Source organism: Budorcas taxicolor, chromosome 1, assembly GCF_023091745.1.
Source record: "Budorcas taxicolor isolate Tak-1 chromosome 1, Takin1.1, whole genome shotgun sequence".
In the NCBI taxonomy this organism is placed as follows: Eukaryota; Metazoa; Chordata; class Mammalia; order Artiodactyla; family Bovidae; genus Budorcas; species Budorcas taxicolor.
Window position 1 is genome coordinate 136,247,279 of NC_068910.1, and position 19,028 is coordinate 136,266,306.

General features: G+C 37.1%; 1 protein-coding gene across 1 annotated transcript in view; it reads right to left on the reverse strand.

Moving 5' to 3' along the window:
- The window catches only part of DLG1 (discs large MAGUK scaffold protein 1), a 264,721-nt gene that overhangs the window by 227,182 nt on the left and 18,511 nt on the right, over positions 1-19,028 (reverse strand). Inside the window, exon 3 of the mRNA XM_052646229.1 lies at positions 16,738-16,904. Within this exon, the coding sequence (XP_052502189.1) occupies positions 16,738-16,904 (167 nt within the window). The remainder of the gene's footprint in view (positions 1-16,737; positions 16,905-19,028) is intronic.

The following is a 19,028-nucleotide window of genomic DNA, read 5'->3' on the forward strand; positions in this document are numbered from 1 at the left end:
TACAGGGAGCAAGCAAATGTGACAAAATGGCAACTTCACTATTCTTGTAATTTTCCTGTAGATGTACATTTTTTCAAAAGAATAAAATTTTTTAAAAGAGAAATTGATAAAGAGTCCAAAATAACAGTAAAATATAAGTCCTATAAGAAAACTACAAAATGGTACAGGCATTTAGAAGGGATTTGTCTCAGAGAAAAGATGAGTGAAGATCTCACATGGACGGTTGCTGAGTTGGGTCAAGTAAGACAGATGAAGTACAGACATTCCAACTGGAATAGACATACCAAACCACTTTCAGAAGCCATTGCTGCAGAGAGTAATTTCACTTTCCTATGTGAAAAGTGAAAGTGTCAGTTGTCATTCAGTCATGTTCAACTCAGCGATCCAATGGACTAGAGCCCACCAGGCTCCTCTGTCCATGGAATTCTCCAGGAAAGAATACTGGAGTGTGTTGCCATTCCTATGTTAACTACATCCTATGTTTTTTCTACAAACTAGCCTGTTATGTTACTGTCTCTATTAAAATTACTTTTGTTATTCAGTCACTCAGTTGTGTCTGACTCTTTGTGACCCCAAAGACTGCAGCACGCCGGCCTCCTTGTCCTTCACCATCTCCCAGGGTTTGCTCAAACTCATGTCCATTGAGTCGGTGATGCCATCCAACCATCTTATTGTCTGTCGTCCCCTTCTCCTCCTGCCATCAGTCTTTCCCAGCATCAAGGTTTTTTCCAATGAGTTAGCTCTTTGTATCAGGTGGCCAAAGTACTGGAGTTTCAGCTTCAGCATCAGTTCAGTTCAGTCGCTCAGTCATGTCTGACTCTTTGAGACCCCTTGGACTACAGCATGTCAGGCTTCCCTGTCAATCACCAACTCCCAGGACCTACTCAAACTCATCTCCATCAAATTGGTGATGCCATCCAACCATCTCATCCTCTGTCATCCCCTTCTCCTCCTGCCTTCAATCTTGCCCAGCATCAGGGTCTTTTCTAATGAGTCTGTTCTTTGCATCAGGTGGCCAAAGTATTAAAGTTTCAGCTTCAGCATCAGTCCTTCCAATGAATATTCAGGACTGATTTCCTTTAGGATGGATTGGTTGGATCTCCTTGCAGTCCAAGGGACTCTCAAGAGTCTTCTCCAACAACACAGTTCAAAAGCATCAGTTCTTCAATGCTCAGCCTTCTTTCTGGTCCAACTCTCACATCCATGACTACTGGAAAAACCATAGCTTTGATTAGACAAACCTTTGCTAGCAAAGGAATGTCTGCTTTTAAAAACGCTGTCTAGGTCCGTCATAGCTTTTTTTTCAAGAAGCAAGTATCTTTTAATTTCATGGCTGCAGTCACCAACTGCAGTGATTTTGGAGCCCAAGAAAACAAGGTCTGTCACTGTTTCCATTTTTTCCCCTTCTATTGGCTATGAAGTGATGGGACCGGATGCCATGATCTTCATTTTTTGAATGTTTGAGTTTTAAGCCAGCTTTTTCACTCTCCTCTTTCATTTTCATCAAGAGGCTCTTTAGTTCTTCTTCGCTTTCTACCATAAGAGTGGTATCATTATTGATATTTCTCCTGGCAATCTTGATTTCAGCTTGTGCTTCATCCAACCCGGCATTTTGCATGCATAGAAGTTAAACAAGCAGGGTGACAATATACAGCCTTGACATACTACTTTCCCAATTTTGAATCAGTCTGTTGTCCAGACTGTCCAGTTCTAACTGGAGCTTCTTGACCTGCATACAGGTTTTGCAGGAGGCAGGTTAGGTGGTCTGGTATTCCCATCTCTAAGAATTTTCCATAGTTTGTTGTGATCCACACAGTCAAAGGCTTTAACATAGTCAACGAAACAGAAGGACATGTTTTTCTGTAATTTTCTTGCTTTTTCTATGATCCAATGGATGATGGCAATTTCATTCTTCTGCCTTTTCTAAACCCAGCTTGTAAATTCAAATTACTAATTTTTCTCTTATTTTATTAATTATAGTGTGGTATTTTCATTGTCTACGTAACAAATCCAATTACTAAGCAAGTTTATTAAATTAAGTCAGAGAAAAATATCTGCCTTAAAGTCTGAAATTCTAAGTTCTAATCTCCGTTTTTCCAAATGATAATAATGTAAGTTTGGGCAGTCACAACATCCGTGAATTACAGTTTGCTGAATTTTAAAGGGAGTATCAGCTCTAAGTACTAAAGACCAAAATCTGACTTAACTCATATATATTAGGAGATTACTAATAGGCAAGAATCCATAATCCTGTAACATCTCAAAATATAATAATGTATGTGAAGGTGCCCTTTAAAACTATACAACTTGAAAATAAGATTTTTATAATGCTTTCCTATGGAACATGTGAACTTTATTTAAGAAAGGAAGAACACAATGTACCAGTTTAAAAATTAATACTATATGTTTAGACCAGTAATGTTTCTCAAATTTTATATTACTAATTCTGATGCAAAAGACTAAAGATAAGGCTCTGTCATCTGCCTCTTTACTCTTACATACCAAAGATAATACTACAAAGAAAAGGCAGTCAGAAGGAACAGAGAAACAGAAGTCACTATTCCAGCTGATTCTAGTTCTGGGGCAGTGAAAATTCAAAATGAACTTGGGAAAACTGTGCCAGCATGCAAGAACATGCTCAAAGACAAATGTATGCATGTCAAAAGGACACGGAGGGATCCCTTCAAGAGATCCTCCACATTTGGAGTAATCTGAGTATCCAAAGAGTAATAACTGAAATCTGTATGCTGGTCAAGAAGCAACAGTTAGAACTGGACATGGAACAACAAACTGGTTCCAAATCCGGAAAGGAGTATATCAAGGCTGTATACTGTCACTCTGCTTATTTAACTAATATGCAGAGTACATTATGCAAAATGCCAGGCTGGATGAAGCAAGAGCTGGAATCAAGACTGCCAGGAGAAATATCAATAAACTCAGATATGCAAATGATACCACCCTTATGGCAGAAAGTGAAGAGCTAAAGAGGCTCTTGATGAAAGTCAAAGAGGAGAGTGAAAAAGTTGGCTTAAAACTCAACATTTAGAAAACTAAGATCATGGCATCCAGTCCCATCACTTCAAGGCAAATAGATAGGGAAACAATGGAAACAGTGAGAGACTTTATTTTCAGTTCAGTTCAGTTGCTCAGTCGTGTCCGACTCTGCGACCCCCTGAATCGCAGCATGCCAGGCCTCCCTGTCCATCACCAACTCCCAGAGTTCACTCAGACTCATGTCCATCGAGTCCATGATGCCATCCAGCCATCTCATCCTCTCTTATCCCTCTCTCCTCCTGCCCCCAATCCCTCCCAGCATCAGAGTCTTTTCCAATGAGTCAACTCTTCGCATGAGGTGGCCAAAGTATTGGCCACCTTTCAGCTTTAAGCATCAGTCCTTGCAATGAACACCCGGGACTGATCTCCTTCAGAATGGACTGGTTGGATCTCCTTGAAGTCCAAGGAACTCTCAAGAGTTTTCTCCAACACCACAGTTCAAAAGCATCAATTCTTCGGTGCTCAGCCTTCTTCACAGTCCAACTCTCACATCCATACATGACCACTGGAAAAACCATAGCCTTGACTTAGACAGACCTTTGTTGGCAAAGTAATGTCTCTGCTTTTCAATATGCTATCTAGGTTGGTCATAACTGTCCTTCCAAGGAGTAAGCGTCTTTTAATTTCATGGCTGCAGTCACCATCTGCAGTGATTTTGGAGCCCAAAAAAATAAAGTCTGACACTGTTTCCACTGATTCCCCATCTATTTCCCATGAAGTAATGGGACCGCATGCCATGATCTTCGCTTTCTGAATGCTGAGCTTTAAGCCAACTTTTTCACTCTCCTCTTTCACTTTCATCAAGAGGCTTTTGAGTTCCTCTTCACTTTCTGCCATAAGGGTGGTGTCATCTGCATATCTGAGGTTATTAATATTTCTCCCGGTAATCTTGATTCAGCTTGTGCATCTTCCAGCCCAGCGTTTCTCATGATGTACTCTGCACATAAGTTAAATAGGCAGGGTGACAATATACAGCCTTGACATACTCCTTTTCCTATTTGGAACCAGTCTGTTGTCCCATGTCCAGTTCTAACTGTTGCTTCTGACCTGCATACAAATTTCTCAAGAGGCAGGTCAGGTGGTCTGGTATTCCCATCTCTTTCAGAATTTTCCACAGTTTATTGTGATCCACACAGTCAAAGACTTTATTTTAGGGGGCTCCAAAATCACTGCAGATGGTAACTGCAGCCATGAAATTAAAAGACACTTGCTCCTTGGAAAAAAAGCTATGATGGACCTAGACATCATATTAAAAAGCAAAGACATTGCTTTACCAACAAAGGTCCGTCTAGTCAAAGCTATGGTTTTTCCAATGGTCATGTATGGATGTTAGAGTTGGACTATAAAGAAAGCTGTGTGCCGAAGTGATGCTTTTGAACTGTGGTGTTGGAGAAGACTCTTGAGAGTCCCTTGGACTGCAAGGAGATCCAACCAGTCCATCCTAAAGGAAATCAGACCTGAATATTCATTGGAAGGACTGATGTTGAAGCTGAAACTCCAGTACTTTGGCCACTTGATGCGAAGAGCTGACTCACTGGAAAAGACACTGATGCTGGGAGGGATTGGGGACAGGAGGAAAAGGGGACGACAGAGGATGAGATGGCTGGATGGCATCACCAACGCGATGGACATGAGTGTGAGTAAACTCCAGGAGTTGGTGATGGACAGGGAAGCCTGGCGTGCTGCAGTCCATGGGGTCGCAAAGAGTCAGACATGACTGAGCTACTGAACTGAATAACTGAGATAGACTGTAAACACTAAATAAGTAACATCCTTCAGTCCATAGTGATAGTTGTTGTGTTTTTTTTTTATATAGTGATAGTTTTATTCAGAAAAGCAAGAATAAAGTGTGGGTGTAGGGCTATTTAGTCACCTTTGCAGGGAACCATCACACAACCTACTCTAAAAATTGGTCATTAAAAGAAAATATAAACTTTACCCTATCTTTTTAGGAGAAACAAAGTTACAACCCTAACTGATGGGGATAAGTACTTTTTACAGAAGAACACTAACTAATACATACAAATGGAATGATAAAATTAGAAAGGATAATCAACACGTTTTGAAACTTCCAATGGAATTAAGTGATGTAGGCAAAGATCATTAATGGGCGAATCAGGTAAATATTCACTCAATACAAGGTGCTAAAGTGCTACCCCCAAAGATACTTAATAACTACAAAGAGAAAATCCTAACTGTACAAGGAGGATCTGGAGGTCCCCACCTCTAAGTAATCATACTTAATCATCACAAGTGCAACAACCTGATATTGTATGCTTCCTGCTGTGATGCGATCTAAAGTACTATATATCATTATGAAGTCTGCTTACCAAAAATGAGTCTAATCAACCTTGACATCTAACTTCTGTTATCAGAAATGTAAGACTTATTGAAATGACTTAACATGAAAAAACAGACTGCTAAACAAATACACAATATGTATTATACTATAAGACAACTGGCATGGTCTCTTCAAAAAGTCATTTAAAGGGGTAAAAAAAGATGGGGAGGCCATTCCTCTAGATTTTCAGCGAGTAAAGACAATGTACCAGGTTTGGTAAGTGCCCTCCTGACTCACTGCATTGCCTGCCCCCAGACCTTCACATCTGCTTTTCATCCTGAGCGCCCTGGCAACACCTCGTTCCTCTGGCCTGTCGTCCCCAGTTCACCCTCTCACCTCCTTACTTGCAGCTTTCCTGTAAAACCAAATACCATATCCCCTGCACCAACAAATCCACCACCCTGAAGTGCAGGGGAACTGATGGTCACCAGAAGCCAGAAGATAAATTCACTATGGTTTCTCAGAGATGTTATACTCAAGGTTCAGCAGTCAGTCACACTTAGTGGCAGGAAGCATCCTTGTATTAGTTTTTCCTTATTTCCAGCTTATTCACCTTTTCCCTTACTTGTGCTCCGTAGGAGTAAAGGAACTCTCTAAATAAAGTACCTAATAAAGCATTAGCTCTCTATCTCAAGTTGTGTTATCAAGGAAATTCAGATAAAAATTGACTTAATGATTAAATTGAGTACATGAATCTTAACTGGCTTTTTAAAAGTCCTAAAAGATAGATCAGAATCAATTGTGGATTGGAGAGATAATTTAATAATATTTATTAACTTTCTTAGGTGTGATAATAGTTGCAAAGTTACACAGGAGAATGTTTGACTTTGGGAGATATATGAAGTTTTACAAGTTAAGTGCATGATGTCTATGCCTGATTTTCAAATAGACTCCCCAAATACACATACAGAGAAAAGGCAAATGTTATAAAACATTAGTAAATGTTGACTCTACATGTTTGCTGGTCTATTCTTTTCCCTTTAGCAACTCCAGTATCACACAGATCCACCCTTAACTGAATTACTCAAACAGATTCCTAACAGGTTTCCTGTTCTACCCTTACTACAGCGAACTTTCAACAAGACACCCTCAATGATCCTTTTAAAGGTTAGGTTAAACGACGCCATTCCTCTGCTCCCAAACTGCAAATGCCTCACATGATCTGCCCCTGTCTTACACTCTGACCTCATCTCCCACTGCTCCTTATTCACTCTGCTCTAGCCCCACTGGCCATACTGCTATTTCTCATATATTCCAGCCTTCTTCTTGCCTTGGTCTTTACACTGGTTATACCTCAAAGAGTTGCATTAACTTCCAACTCTTTACACAAGTATCACCTCAACCAGGCCTATCATAAATACCCTATTTAAAACTGCAAAGCATCCCCCCCACACACAATCTGGCATCCCTGTTCTTCTTAATCCCCTCCTCTTTCTTTCCTCTCGAATCACTTATCACCTTCTAACCTACCAGATAAATGCATCATATACAATACGTACTCAGTATCTGTTGACTAAATGAATTGACATTCAAAATATAATGACCAGTGACCAAAGAAGAAAAGAATTCTAAAGAATGAGTGGAGAAACAGGCAGTGGCCAATTTGGGATTTCTGAGTCTCATGAGGGATTTCCTACTTCATTCTGAGAGGAATAGAAATCCAATGAAAGGTAATGACATAATTTGCATTTTCTAAAGATAATCCTGTAAATAAACTGGTCATAAATTCAAAAAGGGAAAGCGCGAATACAGACAGGCCAAGAATCTAGGCAAAAAATGAGGATAGTTTAGACTAGAGTGGCAAGAATGAGACATACTGGAATGCTGATTCATGTGAAACTTTGCAAACTGCAACACAAATTAGATGTAAATGTGAAAGTCAAAATAAAAGGCTCTAACAAATAATACAGTAGAATATCTTTATGACCTAAGAGTTGGAAAACACTTCAAAAGGCACAAAAAGCATTAAGCATAAATTTAACTATATAAAAGAAATCTTGATTATTAAAAGATTGTACTTGATAATTAAAAGATTAAAAAGAATGCTTCAGAGCGGGGAAAAAAATACATATTACACATATACCTGACAAAGGAATCATTCCAGATAGAGACCTCCAACAAATCATAAGATAGAAAACATAACTCAGCAAAGTGCATTAAAAACTTGAACACTTCAAAAAAGATAACAAAATGAACAGTGAACATATGAAAAGGTGTTTGTTAATCATGTTAATGAGGAAGTGCAAATACAACTATGAAGTACCAGTACACACCTGCCAGAATGGCTGAAATTATTAATAAAAAGACTAATGACAACAAGTGTTGACCCTTACATGAAAAATGAAACTTACACATACTGGTGGCAATTATATTAATAAAAACAGGTATAATCATTTTTGCAAAACTGTTTCCATTATGTACTAAAGCTAAACATATCATTTTCACAATTGGGTATATAAGCAACAGAAATGCATACACAGGTGCCCAAAAAATGTACACAGTTCTGCTGTGTTATTCTAAAAATGTAAATCTGTTCCAATGCAACTGATGTATTAGGAAACAATATGATCAAAGCACAAATTCTACATTTGCTTATGCACAATCCAATCTATGAGAAACACTAGGTAAGGACAGAAAATTGAAGCCCAGATGGAAAAAGACACATAGGAACACATAAAATGTACATATTTCAGGCTTTAGTTTGAGTGTTATGAGTCACACTGGTGGTGTAACTTTTCCTTTACTTACAGATAAATCTCCCCACCAGCACTTCACAATAACTCACCAAGCATGATTTTTTTCCACAGTAAAATGTCATATATATTATAATTTATGCATTTTTTAATCATTTAACATTTACGAAACCGTGCTGCCGTTTTCATTAGGCCCTTAGCTTTGGTATATGTGGCAGCTACAGGTTTTAAGCTTTGAGTCCCCCATTTTCTAAATATATAAGCCCTGTGATTTTTATTGAACACCTTTGCAAAGTATGGTGATTTTTAAGAACTTAGACACTGTGCTATGGCAGATATAACCATAAAAGAATATTCAAAACAGCACTAACCCAAAAGTAGAAACAAGTCGAATATTCATCATCAACAGAATGGATAAATACAGTATGGTTATATCATACAATGGAATATTAAACAGCCATAATAATGGAAAAACTTCAAATTATGAATGAAATTCAAACCTGAAAAAAAACTAGATACAAGAAGTTAGAGTACATACTATATGACTCTCTTAATATATACTTTTCAAAGAGGCAAAACTGATCTATGGTGTTGGAAATTAAGATAGCCCTTGGAGGAAAGGGGAGTAGGTAGTGAATATGAAAGGGAAGAGGGAGATTTGGGGGTACTGGTATATTTCTTTTTTAAAATTGAAATATAAAGGACATACTATAAAATTCACCAAATTTTAAAGTGCACAATTCAGTGGTTTTTAGTATATTCACGGAGTTTTGCAACCATTATCACTGTCTAATTCCAGAACCCATTAGCAGTCACTCCATTTATTCCCCCTGACCTGATGTATTCACAATGCAGTAATTCATCAAGCTGCGGCTGCTACTGCTAAGTGGCTTCAGTCATGTCCGTCTCTGTGCAACCCCAGAGACGGCAGCCCACCAGACTGCTCCATCCATGGGATTTTTCCAGGCAAGAGTACTGGAGCGGGGTGCCATTGCCTCCTTCATTCATCAAGCTATACATTTATAATTTCTGTACCTTTAAGTATGAATATTACACGGTACTTCAATAAACATATAAAGTTACTGTTTAGAGGACTTTAGATTAAACCTGGTAGACTGAATATATGCTTTTACTATCTCCTAAGTCAAATTAAAGCAGGTGGATTATTTTACAGCATTAAATACAAGGTCAAACAGAAAGGGAAAAGAGATATCCTCCCTATGCCACTGAGTCAGGTAATTTCGCTCCCATAAAAATGAACTCACAAGGGCTAAAAAGGGGGACCAAAAGATAGCAGAGGCAACTGAAAACAAGACTACATTACTGAAAGTGGATTCCCTGTCTATTATTTTTGCTCTACTGCTGTTCAGTTGCTAAGTCATGTTTGACTCTTTGTGACCCCACAGACTACAGCACATCAGGCTTCCCTGTCCTCCACTATCTCCCAGTTCAGTTCACATCTGTCGCTCAGTCATGTCTGACTCTTTGTGACACCATGAACAGCAGCACGCCAGGCCTCCCTGTCCATCACCAACTCCTGGAGCCCACCCAAGCCCATGTCCATTGTGTCGGTGATGCCATCCAACCATCTCATCCTCTACTGTCCCCTTCTCCTCCTACCGTCAATCTTTCCCAGCATCAGGATCTTCTCCAATGAGTCACCTCTCTGCATCAGGTGGCCAAAGTGTTGGAGTTTCAGGTTCAACATCAGTCCCTCTAATGAACACCCCGGACTGATCTCCTTTAGGATGGACTGTTTGGATCTCCTTACAGGCCAAGGGACTCTCAAGAGTCTTCTCCAACACCACAGTTCAAAAGCATCAATTCTTTGGCGCTCAGCTTTCTTTATAGTCCAACTCTAACATCCATACATGACTAGTGGAAAAACCATAGCCTTGACTAGATGGACCTTTGTTGGCAAAGTAATGTTTCTGCTTCTTAATATGCTGTCTAGGTTGCTCATAACTTTCCTTCCAAGGAGTAAGCATCTTTTAATTTCATGGCTGCAATCACTATCCACAATGATTTTGGAGCCCCAAAAAATAAAATCAGGCACTGTTTCCACTGTTTCCCCATCTATTTCCCATGAAGTGATGGGACCAGATGCCATGATCTTCGTTTTCTGAATGTTGAGCTTTAAGCCAACTTTTTCACTCTCCTCTTTCACTTTCATCAAGAGGCTCTTAAGTTCTTCTTCACTTTCTGCCATAAGGGTGGTATCATCTGCATATCTGAGGTTATTGATATTTCTCCCAGCAACCTTAATTCAGCTTGTGCTTCTTTCAGCCCAGCATTTCTCATGATGTACTCTGCATATATGTTAAATAAGCAGGGTGACAATATATACCCTGGACGTACTCCTTTTCCTATTTGGAACCAGTCTGTTGTTCCATGTCCAGTTCTAACTGTTGCTTCCTGACCTGCATATAGGTTTCTCAAGAGGCAGGTCAGGTGGTCTGGTATTCCCATCTCTTTCAGAATTTTCCACAGTTTGCTCAAATTCATGTCCATTGAGTCGGTGATGCTATCTAACCACCTCATCCTCTGCTGTCCTCTTCTCCTCCAGCCTTTAATCTTTTCCAGTATCAGGATCTTTTCCAAGAAGTCAGCTCTTCACATCAGGTGGCCAAACTATTAGAGCTTTAGCATCAGTCCTTCCGAAGAATATTCAAGGTTGATTTTCTTAAGAACTGACTGATCTGATCTCTTTGCAGTCCAAGGGACTCTCAAGAGTCTTCACCACCACCACAGTTCGAAAACATCAATTCTTCAGCGGTCAGACTTTATGGTCCAACTCTCACATCCGTACATGACAAAAACCCTAGTTTTGACTATATGAACCTCTGTCGGCAAAGTGATGTCTCTGCTTTTTAATATGCAGTCTAGGTTTGTCATAGCTTTTCTTCCAAGAAGCAAGCATCAGTTAATTTCATGGCTGTAGTCACTGTCTGCAGGGATTTTGGAGCTCAAGAAAATAAAAGCTGTCACTGCTTCTAACTTTTTTCCTTTCTATTTGCCATGAAGTGATGGGATCAGAAGCCAAGATCTTAGTTTTCTGAATGCTGAGTTTTAAGCCAGCTTTTTCACTCTCCTATTTCACCCTCCTCAAGCAGCTCTAGTTCCTCTTCACCTTCTGCCATTAGAGTAGTTTATCATCTGCATACATGAGACTGTTATTTCACCTGGCAATCTTGATTCCAGCTTGTGATTCATCCGGCCCTGCATTTTGCATGATGTACTCTGCATATAAGTTAAATAAGCAGGATGACAACATTCCTTGATGTACTCTTTCCCCAGTTTTGGATCCGTCTGTTGTTCCATGTCCAGTCCTAACTGTTGCTTCTTGACCTGCACACAGGTTTTGCAGGAGGCAGGTAAGGTGGTCTGGTATTCCCATCTCTCGAAGAATTATCCAGTTTGTTGTGACCCACACAAAGGCTTTAACGTAGTCAATGAAGCAGAAATTCTTTTGCTTTTTCTATGAGCCAATGTACGCTGGCAATTTGATCTTCGGTTCCTCTGCCTTTTCTAAACTCAGCTGTATATCTGGAAGTTCTTGGTTTACATACTGTTGAAGTCTAGCTTGAAGGATTTTGAGCATTATCTTGCTAGCATGTGAAATGAGTGCAATTGTGCGGCAGTCTGAACATTCTTTGGCATTGTCCTTTTTTGGGATTGGAATGAAAACTGACCTTTTCTAGTCTTGTGGCCATTGCTGACTTTTCCAAATTTCCTGGCATACTGAGTGTAGCACTTTCACAGCATCATCTTTTAGGATTTGAAATAGCTCAGCAGGAATTCCATCAGCTCCACTAGCTTTGCTTATAGTGATGTTTCCTAAGGCCCACTTGACTTCACACTCCAGGATATCTGGCTCTAGGTGAATAACCACATCATCATGGTTATCCTGGTCATTAAGACCTTTTTTGTATAGTTCTGTGTATTCTTGCCACCTGTTCTACTCTCTTCTCCTTCTGCTGGGTCCTTATCATTTCTGTCCTTTACTGTGCCCATCTTTGCATGAAATGTTTCCTTGATATCTCCAATTTTCTTGAAGAGAGCTCTAGTCTTTCCTCTTCTATTGTTTCCCTCTATTTTGCACTGTTCAAAGAGGAAGGCCTCATCTCTCCTTGCTAGTCTCTAGAGCCCTGCATACAGCTGAATCTATCTTTCCGTTTCTGCCTTGCTTTTCACTTCCCTTCTTTCCTCAGCTATTTGTAAAGCCTCCTCAGACAACCACTTTGCTTATGGTTACTGTTTCTTGTACAGTGTTACAAACCTCTGTCCTTAATTCTTCAGGGACTCTACCAGATTTAATCCCTTGAATCTACTCGTCACCTCTACTGTATAATCATAAAGAATTTCTTTTTAATCTACCTAAATTAAGTCTCTTTTATCACAGGGTCACACTATACTTTTTGATCTACAATCTGCTTTCAATCATTTAATAACATATAGGAGATACAGAAACTTTATTTTTATGCCTGCTACTTTATATTGCATTAAGTGGCTGTACAATAACATGTTTATCCAGTTTCTCACTGATAATCATTTAGATTGTTTTGTTTTTTACTAATATTACAAGTAATATTGTAATGAACATACATATATTTTTAATATATATTAATAGTTTGTGAGAGTCCATCCATGACATATATTGGATCAAAGGGTATGAATACTTACTGTCAAGCTAGCTTTAAAAATTGTTATACCACAGTATTCTCCTACCAACAGTATAAGAGTTCCTGTTTCCTCATATTGAATCCTTGACAGGCAAGTTAGTGAAAAATATTCTGTTCATTTTTTTTAAGTTATATTGACTATCTCTTCAAAGGTTTATTGGCCTGTTTAAATTTCTTTTCCTCCAAACTGCCCATTCCTATCCTTTGGTCACTTTCCTATTGAATTTGGCCTTTTCCTTCTTACTGACCTATAAGAGGTTTCCTGAGTTAAAAAGGTTAGAAATTCATTCCTTTTTTTATATATGATGGAATTTCTTCCCAGTGTATCATTTCTTATTTCTTCACTGTATCTTTCAAGATATAGAAATTCTACAATCAAAGTTCAAACAATCAAACTCTGTGAAGTCTACAAAGAAATTCTACAGAGTCAGTGACCTTTTCTTTGAATTTTTCAAGATTTTCTTTGTTGTCATGTTTAGAAAAGCTTTCACTCTATCCAAAAGTGATTTAAAAGTTTATTTTTATGGGTTTTTTTTTTAACCTTTGAATCTTTGATCCACTTGAAATGTACTGTATCATCAGGAACAGGATTACCATAGACTAAAAGTATCCTTTTCCAAATTCACAGGTTGAAATTCTAACCCCAAATGTGACAGTATTAACAAATGGGGCCTTTGGGAAGTGATTATGTCTCCAGAGTAGGACTTCTGTGAATAGCTTTAGTGCTCGTACAAAAGAAATCTCAGAGAGCTTCTTCACACCTTCTTTGGTGATGAGGACACAACAAGAAAATGGTCACTGATGAACCAGAAAGTGAGCTCTCACTACACAGTGAATCTATTAGTGATCTGATCTTGGACTTCCCATTCTCCAGAATTGTAAAAAACAGATCTGTGTTATTGATAAGCCACTCAGTCTATGGCATCCTGTTTGAGCAGACAAAAAGAACGTGGATGCCCCCTCTGTTGGAATTTCTCTTTCAATCAGGCAGTTTCTCCTACTCTTGCATTTTGCTTCCTTTCAAATACTCTTCTCCTTACAATCTCTAAAAGTAATTGCTCTTATTTTACAGTGGATTTGTTTTTATAAAAATGACACATGCTCATTATTTTTAAAAAGTAACAGAAAAGTACTAAGAAGAAAAAATATCCCCATCACCCATAACCATTAATATTACACAAACATTTCCAAACATCTCACTAGGCATATGTTCAAAGTAAAAGAAAGATATACCAAAGTCAAAAATGGTATAACTAAATGGAATACTAATTAAATTAATATGATACTAATTAATACTTTAAAAATAGCATTAATTCTTATTTTATTACATCAGAAGACATAGAAGAAAAACAATCACATGGCTACATATTAAGTGACAATGGGAATCTTGCAAGAGTTAGATCAGTTATCAATGGTTAAAAAAATAAAAAGGCAAGAAAGAAAAGTGGATAGATGCTTTCCAAGACAAAAATTTTTACTTTAAGAGAATAAGAAAGTAAAGCCCAGGTAGAAATTGATCAATCTCAAATACTTTTTGCAAAAGTAACTCTTCAAGACAGTCCAGCAAAAGTGAACACAAAGTGAAAGAGACAAGATCATGATGCACGCCATTTTGTCTGAAAAAATTAGGGCACTGTGTAAAAATACTCTAAGTTTTTGTGTAAGACAAAATATTTTCATGATTTTCATTTTTTCAAGTTATAGTCCAATAAAAACTTTTGTTTGCATTTGTTTAAATTCAAGTCAGCAGATTCTCTTCCACTGGGTAAAACATGTGAGGTGAATTAAATGATCCAACTCTCTTCTCAGTCCCAAACACTGTGCCCCTAAGAGTCTAAAGTAGGAACTGAAATAAGCGATCAAGTTAAAGGTCACTTAAGCATGTTTTCTGTCCAAACGAAGCATAAATGGATGGCTAACACGGGAACATCCTTTCCTTCTTTCCCTCAAAAGAAAAGAAATCAAATCTCCAAATATGCCAAGCTTATTATTTTTTAAGTCTTATAACTGTCATCCACCAGTGTATTTCAAAACTATTTGCATTTTCAGATTAACATCTTCAGGTATTCTGTCCTCTCTGCAAAACAGTACTCGCCTTCAACTGACCTTAGCTCACAGATTCTTCTCTTTGTCGATCAAATCTAGGACTTGATGGACATATCTCAACTTCCCCTTACTAAGTCCACCCATGAATGGGTACAGATTTCAAACACCACTACAGCATTTTCCATGCGCCAAGCCCTATACAACATTTTGTAACCATATTTCCTTCTCCTCTACATTCCTAATTAATAAGGTCTGATATTTGCAGTCTGAAGGGTATTATTTTCCTATTAATTTTAGATACCTTAACTATGTCCACAATATACCTTTCAGGAGATGCAGAACCCAGCAATGCAAAAAGCATTCTAGGTACCAGTGCCTCGCAATTTTATAAAAGTTAAAATGTTTCCAATACTATTCTTAATGGAATTCAATGCATAGTTCATCTTTCAGACTAAAATCTATATGGAAATTAACTTCCAGCATGCAGAACTGTCCATTTATTTAACCTTAATGCACATTTACTTTTAGTCTCCTATAAAATTAGACAAATCAACTTCAAGAACTCTATGCTTTATAATTATAGCTGAGCACCATACATGAGACAGTAGAAAAATAAAGTTATTAAATAAGAAGCCAATTCTCTTAAAATTTCACATGGTTCTTAAAATTCTTTATACAATAAATGTGAAACAGAAACTATATTACTGATTAACATTTTAAACATCTGTCTGAAATGGACTAAGGTAAGTACAAATGATATATTTAATAAAGGGAACAGAAACTGAAATTATCTAAGAGGAAATGACAAAAACAATAAAATAGGAAAATAAGGACACACTGGTAATATAACACTAGAATTTCTAGCCAAAGAGAAAAATACAAGGACATACTACAGTTCATAAGGAGAACTGTGAAATGGGTATTATGATGCCTAAAATCAGAAGGTAGACTTGCCCAGATTAGCCACATAAACTGGGTCAAGTTATTTATTTTTGTCTGGATCGCAATTTCTTCATCTTTTAGATGAAGGGAGTGGGGTTGGGGATGAGATGTTCTCTGATTCTTCTGGCTCTAAAATTCTATAGTTCTATGTTCTGTCATGTAAGAGGAAACTGAGAATTTCTCTATTTCATTAACAAAGGGCTGTGTGGTTGCTGCCTACCAATACTTTTCCCTGATTCAATTTTCCAGGCACTTCTCCAGCAGTAATTAGAAGATACTAGAATCAAAGTCAGTCAGACAACCACCTTCAAATGACTAATATGCCTCAGACAGAATCCTCATTACAAAATGCTTCACATCTCTGTTATGCCATATATAACTCCACCAGCAATAAAAGATCACAACAAAAAAGAACATTACTAAAATAGTTATGAAAACTCAAAGAAATACAATTTTTAACTTCAAAAACAATAGAGAAATCAATGCTGTCCTTAAGCTTTATTGATGAGTCTCTAGTGAGATTTAACAATGCAATCCTTCAAGTCAATAAAGAGAGAATCCTAGGGATAAATGTAACAACTGCTGTTTGAAAAAAAAATACCAGAGCAAAACTACCTTTTCAAAGTAGTTTCTATCTAATTATCCCAGAAAGAAGCCTCGCTGATGTTTACCATGCAGAGTATTCTTTAACAGTCTAAAGACTTTAAGTAATACTAAGACTAATAAGGCTAAAGTAACACTAATAAGACTAAAGTAATACTTTAATAGTCAAGTATTTCATACTTTGAACCATTTACATTTTAAGACAAGAGTACCAGAAATTCTGAGGTTTTTCTTCAAAAATATTTTTAATCCCATCTTTTTCATACCATAATAAACGATACTCCCACAAAATATCCATTTTAATAAAATGAAAAAACTTAGGAGCCCTAATTAATTGATCACTGAAAACAGCTTAAGGACAATTTTTTTATCTTACCTCTACACTAGGGCTAAGGCTGCTTGGCAGTGTTTCTGAAGTTACAGTAGTGCTTGGAAGGCTGGAAATTTCCCAAGTATTTACAGGCTGTATTGGTTCAGACTGCTTTGAATGATCTATACATTTTGGATTATCCAGTAAGGTCACTTCATAAAATTCTTGAATATCTAGAGGTGAGGAAAGGAAAAGAAAAATTCAAAAGTAATTTGTATTTTCTAATTAAACTATGCATTGCTAAAACAATATAACTCAAAGGCAAAACTTTTACTCAAATTAGTAAAATAAATCCAATCTTATAATGTACTTAAACAGTGAGTATTTACTTCATTACAGTTGTATCAGAACCTGCAGGGCACAGTGTAAAAGTCACAGGCTTTTTATACTTCATAGTCAGTGCTGAGTTCAAATCCCTGCTTCATCATCCTACTATCACCTGTATAGGCAAGTTACTTAACCTCTGATAACTTGCCTCTTATTACTGTGAACTGTTACAAGGATTCATGTAATGCATGTAAAGTGCACACTGGCACATACGCAGCTCCTCAAGATAGAAGTTAGTATCATTATTTTGAATTCTGCAGAAATAAGTCATTACTGATATTTTATAAATTTGTATCACCAATATCCAGGTTTGGAATATAAACCACTCAAGTGGTTTAACTGCCCTAGTAACCAAAGTTACGACAAAAAAAGAATAATACTTTAATACAAAATCAAAGGATTATGAAATATTTTTAGATACCCTCACATTCAAATAGTTAAAAATGGTAAGTTAAAATATTCTGTTATTTTAGAAACAATCAGTTAAAAGTATGACAAAACACTAAAAGAAATGATAAATGTACTTATAGAAACATAGAATAATTTGGAAGATTAAGTTACTCTGTTATCAACTAGAATGACATGAATTTAGTATATTAACATTGGTTATACTGCTCAGAAACTCTGAATGGTAGTTATATAATGTTTAAGTACACCACTACTAGTTTTTTATTTATCTTCTGGTATAATTTTGAGTTATATTTTTTAAAGGAGGGAAATTATTATTTAACAGCAAAGATGGGGTATTTATCTTGTATAGAACCAAAGTCAATAACTGTAAATTCGCTAAGCTGTGTCCGACTCTTTTGCAACCCCATGGACTGTAGCTTTCCAGGCTCCTCTTGCCAGGGATCTCCCATGCAGGAATACAGGAGTGAGTTGCCATTTCCTTCTCTAGTGGATCTTCCCGACCCAGGGATCAAACCCACATCTCTTGCATTGGCAGGTGGATTCTTTACCACTGAGCCACCAGAGACATCCATAAATAACACTTAGAAAGGATAACTTTTATTTGTTTCTTAACATGATGAAAACATTAGTATCTCCTCTAAAAAACATCAAAAGACATTGGTTTTGATAACCAATGGAACTGTAGAACTTTCTAGGTAAAAGGTTAATAAAAAATAAAGTCTGACAGTGAGGATAATATCAACCTATTTCACAAGATGTCAATATTACTGTGGAAAACTGTATGTAAAAGCATTTTATAAACCATGAATCACCATGTCAACTCTTCACATAAGCATCATGGAAGAGTCAAACCTCAAATTCAGAGAGTTAGCTAAAAAAGATTCTTATCAAACAAAAATTTTTAACCTGAATCCGAATCAAGTCTCTAGAACCAACTTCTTGTTCAAAGAAAATACAAGGGACAGAGGAACATGTTAAATGATATCAGAAAAGCAAAGAACAAAACTGATTCAGATGACTACATTCTACAAGACACTGTCCTGGTATCTTTCAGTGTCATGAAAGAGAAAATACATTGTTTAAAATTAAGGATTTTTCTGTATAAAGGAAATAAAAAAGACACAGCAACTTAACTGCAATGTCAAAGCCTTAACTGGTGTGTATGTGTGTTTGGGGAAGGTTGGGGAGGGTGAACTATAAAAGACACTGTGACAATAATTAGGGAAAGTTAAATACAGACTATTTCCAGATTATATTAGAGAAAAAGTTTTTTTTGTATAAGATATACATGTGTGCAAGAGTATGTATATACTTGTGTAGCAAAACATATATTTCCATATATGTAGGAGATATCTTATTTATGTAGAAGATAAATACTCGTAGATCTACCTACCTATCTAGAGAAAGATTTTCAACCTCCTCCACAAAAACAAAACAAACAAAACACTCTTAGCATAGTATTACGCCCCCTAAGAGCACTAAATAAGTGTTGAGCAACTGGTCAGTTACCACTCTCAAGATAAATAACCCGAGTCAGTACATAAAATTTTTGTATTTTC